The 16,582-nt window shown below is 38.5% G+C and overlaps 1 protein-coding gene across 1 annotated transcript in view; it reads left to right on the top strand.

Annotated features, from left to right (window-relative positions):
* Positions 1 to 1,906, top strand: part of LOC120899816 (putative neural-cadherin 2) — a gene marked incomplete at its 5' end in the record, with an annotated part of 69,479 nt that extends 67,573 nt beyond the window's left edge. The window contains one exon of the mRNA XM_040306043.1: positions 1,565 to 1,906. Coding sequence (XP_040161977.1) covers positions 1,565 to 1,714 — 150 coding nt within the window. The remainder of the gene's footprint in view (positions 1 to 1,564) is intronic.
* Positions 1,907 to 16,582: the final 14,676 nt, after the last annotated feature.

The raw sequence follows: 16,582 nt of genomic DNA, 5'->3' as shown, positions 1-16,582 counted from the left end.
AACATTGTCAATTATCGATGATCAATTATTACGTCATCGTTGATAAGCACATTCCAAATTCCATCAACAACTGCCCTAAACATCCCAAATATAGGTCATTACTCATACTTTACCAGAAAACACTTTGTTTTATTGAAAGTATTATACTGTCATTAAACCGTAAATAACTGCCAAAGTTGGGCGAAGTAGCGGCTAATTTCTTTACAGATCTTTTGTTTAGATGTAAAGCTTTGACGTGGTATACATGATACCATGATGTATTATGGTGTTCAAATTTGGCATGATGTTAAAGATACATGATTGATAAAATTAAGAAGAAGTAGTGCACACAATACTCTTAGCTTGATTTTAGTACTTGACATATTTACAAAAATAAGCATTTTTGTTTAAAATAGATTGAATTTTTCCAAAACATATTTATTTTTAAACTTTGGTTGTTTTTTGTAAAAGTTACCATGGATTAAAGGAGGTACAAACATGTAGTTGTTATGATGAGTTTTCTCAAGAATTAAAACTTTAAAAGTCTCTATCGTAAGAACTTATACGACTAGCGGACTGAATTCTCATGCCTTTCCTTGTTTGATACTGTATATTCCAATAAATTTCTCGATTAAAAACATAAGATAATTAAATGTTGGACTTTCATCCCGGCAGCTACCCACTGTCCTATGAGAGAACACATGTCTATTTTATCACTTTAACACTGTTGCTTAAACAGGTGCAAACACTTAGCTCCAATTAGGTCCTAAGAACTACAATTAGGTCCTAAGTACAGGTCGCTCGGCAACGACCAATCAACACGGCATTATCTCCCTCTATCTCTGTCTCCTTCCATCTTGTTTGTTTTAAAGGTAATAAAACAAACAGTAATCAATCACAAACGCCAGTAACCAAGTCAGCTACGTTGTAATCACTACAACTCAATCAGAATGGCTGAAAAAACATTCATGGACTAATGAAGGCATAACTGTCTCGAGCTGCTATACACCTTCCAGGTTCGAGCTGGACTTGAACGTCACGTTACTTTGGGTTGGTGTGGTTCTGGAAAAAATTGAATGATTTTACCTCCTACCAAACGAATTACTCTTTAGCATACAACATCACCGACCAGTGCAATTTTCAGTAATAAATGGAACACTAATTTTCCAACGGACAGACGATTGAATTGAATTAGCTGTTAAAGCTGTGTACCAAGACCAACCGACCTACCCAAACACGCCAGGTGTTCGTTGATATTTTTCTCCGATCTCACCGATCCAAACGAGCAAATAGTCATGCCAATCATCCGGTTACGAAGCATTCATATTTCCCGTTCACGTTCGCAACAGTGCTGACTGAGCTTGACAGCGCATAAAGCAAACCTGAGAAAAGCTATCGTTCACCTTGTGGCTGTGCTGTGTTTCGTTGATTTAATGTTGCTTCTTCGATCAATTTCGAAGAAACAAGCCTTATTCAATCGATTACTATGCCGATTTCTCGTATTTTGCCCTATTTTTGGTTTCATTTAACATTCGCTTGCCACTTATTTTCTCTCTTTCTATGTATTGCTCTTCTCCTCGGACAGGTTACCGTTTCGGATTCGGGCGTGGAGCGGCCGAACAGCATCATGTACTTCCTGACTGGGCCCGGTGTTCACAAAGAAAATCCCTCCGACAGCAACTTTGACATCAACAAGTCCACGGGGCAGGGGCGGATTAAGCACTACGTAAACTAAGCGTGGAAAGGGAAAAAGAAAAAAAGGAACCCATACCCTCGCTGGTAAATTGGTTTCCAATCGTTTTTCTTGCAAAGAAAACCTCATACAGCGTCTCGCTCAATACTTCAGAAAGGCTTACATTTGTGCGACCGCTTAGGGCCTCCACTCGTGTTAATCCGCCACTGCCACGGGGGAAATATTTGTGATTAAGGTAGGTCAGCATTTGATACTCGGAAGCGTAAGTTGACTGCCAGTGGCGAAAAACAAAGCAAAAGTACTGCAGTTAACTGAGGCAATGGTATGAAACGAAATAAAGAGAACTGCGGCAACACCGCACTGCAGACAACATTGAAATGAAATGGAGGAACCTTATTTCGGTCGTACGGTTGATAATATTCGAACAAGCGATGAAAAAGTTCACGGCACAACCTTGTCGCCATCTAAATGACTGAAGGAATATGATGACCGTTTTGTTTAAGAATTGTTTGAGCGTTGGAAGTCTTTGCAGCCATTTTCTACTCCCAATAAAGAGCAGGTTAAGTTTCCGTTGCAGGAACTTAAACGTCAGGAGAAACAAAAGATAATGTGCCTCTCCTGTGCGATGAAGCCTTGGCCCAATAGAGAAACTTTTCGATGGCGAAACTAGATTCTGGTCTGTTGTACAGTTTTGAATAACTTCCAACTTATGCCATGTGTTGGGTCTGAAAATGATTCGTGTGGGAATAGAAGTATATTCCATCGTACTTGGTATGCTGGACACGAGTTTTTCTCTCAAGTAAATAGATAAATTTAATTAAATCAAGCAATTTTGTAAACTTTCTCTTGCCGCAAAACCGCAAACAAAGAGCAAAACCAAAGTATTTCTTAGGCTTTATTAAATGAAACACAATTTCATTTCAAAACCTTTAATGCAACCAAAGTATTCACATCTAATAAGATTAAACCTCATTATTTTTCTTCCTCTCTTGCCTATCGTCCACCTTTCACACCTGATCCAGAGAATGTGTAGCCTCTGAATCAACCTGAAAGACGTCAACGACAATGCGCCTTAGTTCCCAAACGGAATTGCGTACGGCAACGTGACCAAAAATGGTATCATCGGCATGCACGTGATGACAATAAATGCCAAGGACTATGACGATATCAACGAAGGAACTAACGCGAAGGTGATTTACTCGATTGAGAAGAACGCGATCGAGGAGGATACTGGTTTGCCGATCTTCGACATCAATCCGGACACGGGACTCATCACGACGGCGGTATGCTGTCTTGATCGGGAGAAGACGCCCGACTACTCGCTGCAGATAGTGGCCACCGATGGCGGAGGTTTTAAAGGTACGGGGACAGCTTCCATCAAGGTAAAGGATCGGAATAATATGCCGCCTCAGTTCACCAAGGACGAGTGGTTCGTCGAGGTTGAGGAAACCGACGATAGTGTGCTATCCGAGGCACCGATACTGACCGTGGCGATGAATGATGATGATGAGATAAATAATTTCTAGTATAAAATCATTGAAAACAGCGGTTACGGGGCGGATAAGTTCACGATGGTAAAAAAACGCGGATAGTACGAAGAGTTTGAAAGCCATTCGACTACGAGAATCCGATGTAGATAAATCGCTTTCGCTTTCGGACACAAGGGATCTTCCAAACAGCTCTCCGACTTTATCGCACTCGAGCTGGAGCCTCCTTCTATACGCAACATGTTTGTTTATTTTTCATGCTCCCGGTGTCGTTCAGCAAACTTCAACAAGAAGCCGGCCACCAAGGACGACATCCGCGAGAACATCATCAACTACTGCGACGAGGGTGGCGGCGTGAATGACATGACCGCGTTTGACATGAAGACGCTCATGATCCCGATCGATCCGCTGCCAGAGCTCGTTCAACATAATGCACCACGAGTACGAAAGTAGTATGTTTTGTTTGCAAGTGCCGTTTTGGGGGCTGTGCGCCAAGCACGAGAATGCATTGCCCTCTCTAGTATCTTCCAAATAGTAACTTGTATTTTCAATCAAGTAGGAAGAATGTTTCTAAAACTAGAAACGATGATGCGGTAAATCAGATGCGGGAAAAGGTCGGTGGGGACTTTAACGGCAAGCAAAGTAAGTAATAAGCAACAGTCGACTGTATTAGCAACGAGGGCTCCGTGGGTGATGGACGTTGGGACCCTATTCTCGACAAACCCTTAAAAGTCGTAAAAGCATGCGTGAAGAACGGACTTGTAAATATAAGAGTTTAATAAAAAAAAACTATAAAATAAAAACAATGCTGGACACAAGCGCGTTGCATTCTTTTTTAAGCATTTCTGAGAATGAGAGAAAAATGCTCATGATAAGTAACATGTAAAAGGTAATATGATCAACATGTGCAATTTAAAATAATTTGAATTCTCCTGAATGCAATTAAAATAATACGATTTCAATGGTATGCATAAGTATGAGACACGGGTAGTCCATTTCCAGATGGATTAATTACATCATCAAACAACGTTTTCATACTTTTTCCATTCCTTTTACTTTTGATACTGCTTCTTTAGCAAGTGTTTTTATTTTGTAATTATACTCAATGCTGAATTTTAAAATAAACTCATGCGGTTTCATGAAATGTTCGGCAAAAAAAGGTTTACAAATGCATCATAAAAGGGCTAAACGTTTCAGTTATTCTACTTGCGATTTCATTCAATGCTCAGGAAGCAACCATTAGCTATGTGTTTTATTGTTGTATGTACTAAGCGAATTAAATCATTGAACCGTGGAAGGATCCACCGTCACCCAGAAGACTTTTGGCACAAAACACTAGACATAATACAATGTACGCTTTACTGTGCCTGCAATCTTCTTTAGTTCATCATTGTGCAGTTTTACAATCAGCATAACCAATCAAGAATCCAATAAACAAAAATTCTGCATAAATTTTACGATAAAAAATACCGCTAAGCTATTGCCAACCAGGGTCTATAACAGGAATGACAAATTTTGTCTGTGCCCGATGCCGGGCATTGTCAGACACTTGTTCTCAAAATTTTAAAAGAAACTATAAAACTCCATGGAAAAGGGATTTCAGGAAGCGAGACGTCTGCATGGGACCGTTTTCTTTGTCGATTCGGTAGATCCTAGCGTCTCAACGATGTCCACTTGGATGGTCATGCTATTCAACCGACTTTCCGATCAAATAATCAGGCTTCGTTACTGGTAAATGCTCGATGCACTAAATTTTTATGGAAAGTGTTCCTTCTTTGTTGGGTTAAATAAACTTTTACTAGTGGTAAAGGATTTGGAGATTGTAATTGGCAGGAAGAAAGCTTGTAGATTGTAAAGAATTTTTATTAAACGTAGAATGTTCATGTTTTAAATTGAGTTTTCATAGTTTTGTGTTTTATATGTAGTGTACTTGCGTGCATTTATGGTATCAAATTTATATTTCTTTAATTATTACTTTCTTTGCTGAATAGTTTCTATCCGCAAATGTAAGATTTTAAAAATGTAAAGTAAAATTTTGGGCAATTGCTATTGTGTCATTAGGGAAAGTGAGTCATTTACCATTACCACGTTTTATATATCAGTCCATTTCGACTCGAATCTTTGTCGTTTTATATCGATCGAAGCTCAGTCGATTTTGTCTCGAAGCTGTGAAAGATTTTTACAGCCCTTGGTAAATCGTATAATATTAATAATCTCTGAAGAATCAATTGGTGCTTTCAACGCCATAACAAACTTAATATTACAACTTTATTATATTTGTAGCAATACCCTTTGGTAACATTTTTATGCCAGAAACCTTTTTATTAACCAGCAGAAAAGTCAGTCCTGCTGCGTATTGGCTGCGTAGTTCCTATAAAGTTTGAACCCACGAAAAGATCTCCAACAAAAACAGAATCTTAAGCTCTTGTAGTAGCTTAGTTATAAAATACTTTTTCCACGCACATCATCTGTTCAGGTAGATAAAAAATTACGATATAAAATAAACAATTGCAGGTGAAAGCGCGTGGCTTCTCATTTGCTATACACATCATTACACCGGATTTAGAGAGGGCCATCGCTAAGCCACCGCAGCTTAGACATGTTTCCGCAATACAAACTGTGAAACGTGCACGGAATACTAATCTCCCGACAGTATACCACTTTCACCGCGCCTATAACAAAATATTAGCCCCAATACAGCCATCTTACAGCCACTTCATCAGTTTGGCAAGGTGCCTCCTGTACAGGCGCTGGAAGCATCTACCGACGATAGGTAGAGCACCATTTTCTCACACTCTTACATCAATTTCTGTTCAGCTGCAAGAGACAAAACTCTCTCTTGAAGTGGTAAAAATTGTTCTGCTTGACTTGCGCTTTCAAACATCAAACAACATCATGCACCGCGTTACAGATTAGCATTCGGGTAGGTAAATAAAGGTAGCCGTTTTTTTTTGTTTTTTATTGCAAAAAATCACGTGCCCGACTCATATGATGGATTACCAGGGATTTTCCTTTTCAGACCTTCCAGCGAACCAAACGGTCTTGCTCAGAGCGTGCTCAGTACATTTTATTAGCTCAATGCTCATTTTGTTACGTGTCTCATTTGTGGCGTGGCAAGCATTTACGCAATTTTTCACGGAATTCAGGTGGTTATGTCTGGGAAACGTGGAAAGGAGAGCATTTTATTAATTCAATACTTATTTATGCAACTGCAACAGCAGTATACGTGCCAGTGAACAGTGTATACAATTAATGAAACTTTTTTCCCGTTTGCTAAAAAACGTGAAATGAGTTTCAAAACTCAGCATGCATAACAGGTTTTGCTTGCGAGTATTTGCACCACCAGATAATATTGACCACAGCGTGAATGCGAAAACAATTTTGGAAGCAGGTGCTTCGTACACGTCGGTTTAACACAGAGGCGGCCTATGGCGTTGCTGAATGGCGTAGTATGCTTACTAGTGATGGGTGGGTCGTAATATCGGTTCCAGTAGGTTCGGTAGCTATAGAGCTATATAAAGTGCATGCTCGCTAGTTGCAACTGAACTCGTGTACACCCTTCTAACCTATTAAGACTACTAAATTCGTACAAACCTACAGATCCTAATGAACCTATTGAACTTGTACGAACCAACCAAACTCTATAGAACCTACCGAACTCGTCGCACCCATGGGTCGCATTTGCATATGCTTTGTTAATCCTACTGAACGTACCGAAATCGTTGCACTCATGGGTTCGAATCGATTCCGGCCTAGCTGCACCCAACTCCAGGTCGATCCGTTAATAGACTTGTATGACTCAGCACTAATGCTTACCATCTTAAGGTCGAACGGTGTTCAGCTTGTAGGTTATTAGACACACTGTCTCAGATGTGAAGTAACAAATGTACATCTTAATGTGGTGATGGTATGTTATAGCATTTACGTTATATGGTTGTTTTCTAAATTAGTGAACAAAATATGATCTTGATTTCTTAATATGAAACAAAAAAAAAATATAATTTAGGTTTTCATCAAGTAACCAACACTAGCGGGTTAGCAAAGATAAAAAATAATTTCATTAAAACAGGCAATTGTTATTAAATGGGGTTTGATTTTATTGTTAGAAAATATATTAATGCGAATAGAAAATTATAACGATGCCATAACAGGTCGTCAATAAAGTGAATAAAAATAAATGTATTCAATAATATGTTCAATTGGGTAAAAAAATGTAACCCAAAAACAAAGCATCACATGCATTATCTCAACATTAACAAAAACCCAGATCTGTTCATTATGACCTTGTTTGAAAACATTTTCACATGTTGTGCCAGTTATATTTTTTAGTAAAATATCTTTATACAAAACCGACCATAAATCAATTTTCATCTTGTGATATGTGATAAAATTTGCTAACAGGAAAATATATGTGAGCTTCATCACGAAAAATTCGTTGAGTTAGTACCACACGTTCATTTTATTGGATTTGTAGTTTAGTATAAAATTTTAGAACTTACCATATAAGCTCTACCCTTTTAGTCTACCCTAGCAACTTATCGCACGGATACATACGGATGCTCAGCATGTGCGAAGAAACGGTGTAATTGCTTATGCTGTTCGTACACGTTCAATTTCCCTTGCTGAACACGTGAACAGCATAAGGAGCACTGTAAGCAGAAATCTATGTCCCGGTTGCAAAGATATTTATTCCCTGCACAGCGCAGCCCATCGCAAGCAAGGTGCAAGGTTTACCGTGTATGTGAGTTAGTGAGTTAGTAGCTGTGTAAGTAGGTGTGCTGAAACTGCAATTTTTATGTAAATGTGTTTCCCCTGTTAAGAAGCTTAAGTCAGCACTCGTTTTCTCCATTTCGTACAACATGCATCTGTGCTACGTTGGCGTTTGTGCCTCTACGTGCATTCTACCGGTAAACACCACACGGTAAAAAAGGATTTTCACCGTATGATGGTCAAGCCACCGTACCAAATTATAATTATCAAAACAACTCGTAACCATGTCTAATGAATAGTGAGTCGATTTAAGGTTTGTGAAAGACTTACGCTAATTTCTTTCGCACCAGCTGATTGTTGATATTATTTGACAACATTTGTCACCAAACTTTCGACCAATGCAGACAGGGCGCCTGGTTGTGGTAAGTGTTTGCCAACTGTGCACGTTTGCGCATTTGTTGATTTTTGTCTTGTTCCGTCTCTCAAAAATAGTGCAAAAGAGCAACGAATAAAACGACTACAAAGATTTGTCCACTTTCTCGCTTTCTCTTTGGCGGCGCCGGCTAACTTTGCGCGGGAATAGCAAAAGTTGTGGTTGCAACTTTCACGCTCCAGATATTTAATCCTCTTCACAACCAAACTACTGTTGTTGGACACTTTTGCAAGTGCTTTTAAGGTAGAGGTTTTTTTATTTCTGCATAAGTTTTATTTTTTTCAATTCTATTTTATTCACCTAAAACTAGTTCCTGGTTCATTGTCATAACAAAAGAGTGTGTTCCTATGCCAGTGACCATGACTCTGGACATGGGTTGCACGATGACGATGAATAGAAGAATACCACTGGTACTGGTCGATTGCGTTCGGGTAAAATTTTTTCCAAAGGACCGGATATCAGCAAGATCCGAAACTATGCTTCTCACCTTATTTGCACAGTTGCTGCAGCAATTTAGCTTATTGTCTTCTGACGTCTATATTGGCGTATATATTGACGCATTTTGGTTAGTTATATAACTGGGTGCTCAAGTTTCTTTTAGATCTTTTTATTGTGATTGTCCTTCCCGCTCCTGGTGATTACCATAATATTTGCATAATGACAGCTGTCATGTCGCCATCGAATTTGCATTAAAAACCAAAGTGCAAAGCAAAAGGACCAGAGTTGGGTGAGGACTAAATCATACTGACTCAATCACTTCAAGAACATTAACTTACGAAAAATAACGAAAATGAATAGCGTTAACGATAAGATGTTGAAGGGTTTGGACTGAAAAATAGTCTGAAATTGATAATTTTTCTTTTATTATTTGACTCATTTGCGTGAAATAATTGCTAAGGAATATCGATTTGATTTATTTTATAATCTTGCATTCAAGAAGATTTTCTGCAATATAAAAAAGAATCACAAACAGTGGTGCAGATATCTTCTTTCTGTGCCATGATCCGTAGTTTTCGCGTAATCTTAAATCCACAGAAACTCTATTTGTGATGTAATTTTTTATGGCAGCAATGAACTTGTATCATCTATGAATCGATTAAACTTGGGTCAAATTTTAGTAGAGAACATAGGAAATAAAAAAGGAAGAAAAAAGTATTTTACTTACACAGTAAGCTATTACATAAATAGTTTTTTGATGCAAAATCTACTTGAATGATTTCTTTTAGAAAATGTGTACACACCTGTACACGTAAGGACTGCAGTAAATAATCATTCACGTTGTTTGATTTTGTAAGATACTGACTGTTTTAGAGCAATATAAAAAAAAGTAAATACTTTCGTAACAAGTATATCTTTTAAACAATGTTGTTGTTTTAACAAGAGTTTGGCCTGTGGAGACTTAAATTAATACAACACGGCTAAATTTAAAATCACGCGCCAAACTTGGCTTAAGTTTCAGTAAATATCTCGTTTCGGTCGATTTGGTTAGTGTTTGTTTCAATTTTTGCTTTAAATAACTTCTCTTTTTAGAAAAAAAAATTAGATCGTTATTATTTATTTTAATGAATTAATATTTTTGTTTTAATTTTTATAGGATGAAACGTTGTCAACTACTTTTTAACTACCTAGATTTCTACCTTGTACCAATAACAGTACTCAGGGTGCACTCAAACACCACCATCGCCCTTCTACCACGAAGTAGACAATTTGAAGTTATTTACAAAGTACACCATTATTTTAATTACTTTCCTACTCTAAGCAGTGACAACAATCCCAACGGTGCATTAAAATACAAAAATATCCGGCGATCTATAATTTACCCCTTAGTCTCTTAAGCCTGATATGATATTCATTTAGGGTACAGCTTGACCGACAGTTCGTGGTGGAGCCATATGGTCTAATTGCATTCGTTAGAGAACGAACCTCATAAAACCATTCACGATGCTTTATGCCATCGCACTGCTACTCTTCAGGCAATTTTTTTAACTAATAGCATCGGCTTTTACGGTGCGCACAAACCGTGCGCTTTTACGGTTCACTCAACTGCGGCTATGCTGAGGCGTCGATTGGAGCAGACAAATTGCAGGGGTGCACTTGAATCACGTACACACAGTTGCAATGTGCTGTTTTTAACTCCCAAAATTCTTAGGGGTTGAAGATTTGCAACAGTTTCTTTACTAATCGTGTCTCTGGCGTGCTTGGAACTTTCACTGTATTTTATACCGACAAGGGACATCTTACTGTTGTGCAATACACACACATGACTACCTTGCTTTTAGGTGAATATTTCTTCCCCTGCCTTCAGTTATAATATTAAAGTTTTACAACAATGTAATAAAATTGTATGTTTGCTAAAGTATTTTTTGTTCTGAATTGAACAAACATCTTATCTACCAGACATGCTTTCACTTAGTTTGGCGTGGTAAAAGTTTTTTAGGTGTTCATTGCAAGTTCAGAAATTCAGGATGCCGATATTATGCACAAGTTTCCTGCACACAGATGCGGTCCTAGTACAGGAAGTGTGCTCTTTTCAATACTCGAACTTGTCGCAATATCGAAGTTGTCTGCACAGTCGTTCCTTTTGGCGCATTGTATTCATATTTTTGTAGTGCGAAATCCACTGGAGAGTCGTCTTTACAATGCACTCAACAGTAAGTATGCTCCCAAAGGCGGAATACCTCTTCCTCTGCTATGTAATCTGCAGCGCAAAGTAATAGCTGTGGCTTTAGCATTGTAGAGGATAAACTTTACCTTCTTCCTAAGGACGAACGGTGTACGCTTGGGTGTAGAGAGAGGCTTCCTGTGATAGAATGAAATGCAAGTTGACAATTGCGATTGGAGTCAGGTAGGTGTAGAAAATCCAAAATAAAAGTCTGCTTTCAAGGATACCGAAGAAGACAGCATCTTATCGCGAGTTGGAGCTTCATCACACGCTCAAATTTCTGCGACTATGACGATGCAGCTGATAGGCCACGTGCATTGCTCCGCATGTTTACTTCATGATAACAAATTTAACCCTCCATCGCGTCATACTACGACGATCGGCATCGGGGAAGGGAATAATATTTATGCCGTCCAGTACACTGCAGTGCAAGATTTATGAGTATGCTTTCTCTTTCTGGTTGGCATGATTCGGTGACTGTTTGCCTTGGAAAATGTCACTATGATTGATGCTCACAAATAAAACCATTCCATTGTATCCAGTGTTTGGTACTAAATTTACGAGAGAAAAAGAACGCACCACGATTGCGGTGCATTCCGATTCGAGGAACTTATGTTTGATTTGTAACGTTTTGTGCTATGATTGGATGGAAATGTAATGCATTGATAAAGTGAACTGTTTGTGAATATGCCCAAACAAGTAAATATGGGCACTAGATAATTATATCGCTATATTTACACAACATTTGAGCACAACTGTAGCCACAGCATTTGCCTATCCTATGAACACCAAATGGCCGGAAATGGGTATGTGCTTTACTCCACCCGTCTGAAATCACGTGCAAATTGCATAAAGTTTGCGAATGAAGTGTGTTGTGCACCAGGGGAGACAGCTACGTTGCTTTACTACTCGGGGTTGAGCTTAGCTTGGTGCTTCCTGATCGAGCATCGGTTGTAGGGCACGCTCTTGACGAAGTATTCCATCCATTGTGAGAGTGTACGCACATGGGTGAAGGCATTGTGGGGGAATACATTGATGAGATGTTCTCATTTATGCACAAACAAAAACAAAAAACAGTAAGCAAAAAAGAAAAATGTAAACAATGAAATCAGTAAACATAAATAAAAAAATATTAAATTTCATCTACTTGAATGTACTCTGGTCTAGAAAACGGGAGCATTTTCGAATCTGGTTGAATCTTCCGAGCTCGACGACTTGGTTACAATCCTCCCACAAAACTTTACGGCATTATAGTTCGTTGGCTCGCCAACAAACGGAAAAAATTCGCGTCCCAGCGACCATTTGCCACTATCGCATATTAGTGTGACGCACGGTGAGAAATAGCGAAACAAAGAAATAATGCAGTAGAAACGGAGACAGAAACGTGCACACACAAGGTGGGCATCTCGTTGGAAGGGGTGGGTGATCCGTTCCAAGAATCTACTATCCGTGGGAGACTAATATAATGAAGTTTATGAATAAATTATGAATTGCTCAATCTGCTATGCCTACCAAGGACGTACGTCGTACGTTGCAAGCATTGGAAGGACTCTTTGCAATGACGTCCTTAACCTTGGGTAGATTCTTCTATTCAAGGTGATAGTGCGAGGGAACAAACACACATTCATAAAGTAGAGCAATAACGAATACAAATTAGACCTCGTTGCTCGGCGGTTTTGTGGATGAATTATAGTGGGTGTGTGTTTTAGTTTTCCTGTTATGTATTCCTGTTACCGATAACTTACTGTTGCAGTTAACGTTGTAGCTTCTTATGCGGGCAGAACAAAGGATAGCCCACTGACAAACAGACGGAAAAGGAACTTTTAACTCCTTTAAGGCGTTGGCAGTACCGGTCACCAGTTCGTGGAGGCTTACCAAACTTTTAGTAATAGGTATCATGCATCATCCCTCTTCTTCCACTGGAAAGTATGCTTTTTGGTGGGTAGCAGAGAGGTGACTGTTTCTCTTCGTATGCACAATACTGCCAAGCCAATGAGCAGCAATCAAAACTGGGTAACAAATTGGGCGCCAACACCATTTCACGGTTCCTGTCCGGATGCACTCGCTATTGCTGGGGATTGCCACAGTGGAAAACTTCGCACTACACATCGCGCCCGGAAATTACAGACCATTTCGGTAGCCGGTTTAGGCTACATCCGGCACTAAATGGTACCACACTGGCTGATTGGCGGGTGGTTCACTATGCTTGTGGCCAACGAAACATGCTTGACTTATTCATGGGTTATGAGTTTATTAAATAGAAGTTTTGCATCCGCGTCTGAAACACCTCACTACTTCCCCTACTCGGTGTTCATGTCCCACGTGGCCAACCTATTGCTACGTTTTTTAGCACTGCATCTTAAGTACTGTGCCCAGGCCAATTACAGCTGGTTGTTTGATATGAATTATGGTACAATGCACGGCACCCTGAGCTGCTAAATTATGCACGTGTGGATTATCCAGGCATTTGGGTTCAGCTTGCCGCAATGATAGGGCTTTAACAACAGCAACGAAAACATAAAAGTAGAAAAACAAAGCACTGTACAGCAAGAGGCTTTTTTTCAAAATTGTGGCACTCGAGCACTTTTAATCAACTAAAAAAACATTTCATAATTAACGACATAAGGCATGGGTAGCGACATTTGTAAAAAGGCATCATTGTTGGATTTTCCTTTTTATTCCCGAAACTGTGCACATATTTTCTTTCTAAAATATTGTATGACGAAGTTAAAATTATTTTTTGACTGTTTTGGTGTGCAAACGTATTCCAAAATGTTCCTGCAACAAATAAACGTGAAACAAATTGATTTGTTTCTCTTGCAAAAAAAAAAGTTCCCGCAATATGAGTTTAATCATACGAAATGGTGACAAATGTTCCCGCAACATTTTCATAGAGCCGAGACTATTGATTATTTGCTAATATAACTAAGCAATTCCATCGAGAAGAAATCTTAAAAATAAATAAATCATGCTCTGGATTTAAAATCATAATCTGTTTAAAAACAATAAAATGCCACCATTCCACCAGGTTAGTTGAGCGTTTTTGGAAGTACATTGAAAAAATCTAAAAAGGAGCCAGCATGATAACGATTTACACTGAAATTCATAATTACTAGTTTTTTTTAAACCAAAATCGGAACTTCAAGTAGAGCTAAATTCGTTTATTATACAAATGTATTGATGAAAAATAATGAATTACTTATGTTTATGCTTCTATCAAACATATGGATAAAGAGTTTTGATAGAGCTCGAAAGGAATCGGCATTTTATTTTGCAAATACTCCAGACTTAAATAATTTTTAATGATGATGATGATGAGTCCCACCGCTTACCCCAAAATGAAATGGAATGTTCTCTTGATTTCAGGAGCAAGAGTTGAACTCTATACGAAAAGTGTGAATAGTGCCACGCAGCCAAATCATAAGTCCATGCTACAAGAAACAATCCATATGAAGCCTTAACCCTTGACAAGCATGTCAATAAATCGTTCGGGTTGACGACTATAGTAACGATTGAACAATGTTCAGAAAGGCATCATAATTTAATTTGGACGTCAAGTGTTTATGTATGAACAATCTACACAAAATCAACCTAACATTGTATATTTTGTCTCGAATATACCATATCCAAGTAACGGTTCTGTACGATCATCGTGTTCATCGCTGAGGTGTTGAACTAACTGGCTTATACGTGTTCATTTTGGGAAATTTTAATAAATTCTACTTTATACATTCCAACTTCCATTGCTTGCAGTCAATAGTATGCAAATAGTAAAAAAGTATTACAAATTAATTATTTTCTTAGCAAGCCTTTAAGAATGAAACAATTTAACAGCTTCACCCCAATCAAACTCTCTTCCACACACACCCATGGAGGGCACAGGGCATCTAATGTAACAATAATACCAGATTCCAGAGTAAACTCAAAAACATTTGTTCGGCAAACAATTCAATAAAACTTGCCCCAACGCCCACATTGTTGCAGGAGTGCAGATTTGTAGAGAAAACACAATCTAAAAGCAGCTACGAAAAACACGCTCGAAACTTGTTTCAATTAATCCTCAACATTGCAAACATCAATTTACAGTGCAGTTAAATACATTTTCTAATGAATCAGGGAAAGTTATTTAGAACTTTTTCGGCAACGGTACAACTTTCGCTGCGCCCAGTCAGTGAGCGAGCAAACGGCAAAGCAACTGCAAGTATTCCTCTTACTACCGTACCGAGCATATTTCAACATCAGCTCGCAGGCCGTACCCTCTTATGCCACCGCCCAGCGCAGTTCCATGATCCACTCCCGAATGGTGACGTGTTATCGTGTGCGCTGTGAAACGTGGCGAGACCAAGCTAATGGTTGTTTGTTGTTTGTAAAGACGAAAGTTTTCGTGATATGCTCCGTGCCATTGGCACCAAACGTTCGGGGATATTTACAAATTTCCTACCGAAACGAAGAACGGCAACGTCCTTTGCATTCTTCACTCACTAGCATCATTCCACTGTAGCTCGCCGGTCGGTCCAAACAGCAAGGAGTTTAACCCATTACGACCGATTAACAAGAAAAATCGACTATTTAAAATGCTTTAGTGTACTCGCTCTCTGGCAAGTCCCTTATCCGCTCCCGAGATGATCACTTTCCCTTCTTCCAGTAAACACTCGCTGCTACAATCGAACAGCCAACGGATGAGATAAGGTTTAAATTAGCTACGAACAGATAAACTGTGATTCTTAATCCGATATAACTTGTGTCAATGTATAATCCCTACGCTGTGCATGGCGAGAACAAGTGAAGGGCAGTGTAGAGTTAATGAAGGGAAAACACTAACATCGTAGCAGTGGTTTTTAGACGAGTGCGCTTGGAGGTAATACGCAATGCATTATATTTATCTATTCAAAGAGTGTAGACGATGATTGGTTTTGAAGATGCAGACAGTTTTCGTCATGTTTTTGTAATTGATTTGAGTTTTGCGATTGCCTTCTTAAGCCAGCAATTGTTGTTTGCTCACAAAGTTGTTTAATCAACTGTAATGGACTTGTGTGTTTTAACGCTTTTTACAAAGCAATTTTAAATTACATAAAACTGAATAAATGACATAAAATAAAAGCTTTATTTAATGAAACATATCAATTCTGTCTTGTCGATTAAAACATTTTTATTTCTTGAAATTTGTGCTTTACTTTTCCATTGAAATATGTATAAATGTTTCTCTGTGAATTTTTCGATTGTATTTACTTTTCAAATCTATCATCACAATTCAAATATGTTTATTATTTTACGTATCCAGAAATAGCCGACTTCCTTCGTAGTTGTATTCTACAGCCATAAGGGACTCTACCGGAAAGTTTTATTTTATTATAGTTGAATGGCCCTGATAGCCAACGATGCAAGACAGCGCCTGTTCTAATTTTAGATACCTTTACTTTGATTTATGCTTAGGCTATGGGAGCATATGGGTCTCATGTTGCAATGTTATGTGTAATTTAATTTTTCGCAACAAGTGTTGATCATAATAATTAAACTGACATAAATACTTGTTTTACGCCTGTTAATTATTGTTCATCGACTAATGTCTGTATAGCCGAGAATTATTACTGTTTTCAAGCATGCTTTCGTTTGTAATA

This window comes from Anopheles arabiensis, chromosome 3 (assembly GCF_016920715.1).
Source record: "Anopheles arabiensis isolate DONGOLA chromosome 3, AaraD3, whole genome shotgun sequence".
NCBI classification, from domain to species: domain Eukaryota; kingdom Metazoa; phylum Arthropoda; class Insecta; order Diptera; family Culicidae; genus Anopheles; species Anopheles arabiensis.
This window is presented reverse-complemented; position numbering and strand designations above follow the sequence as displayed.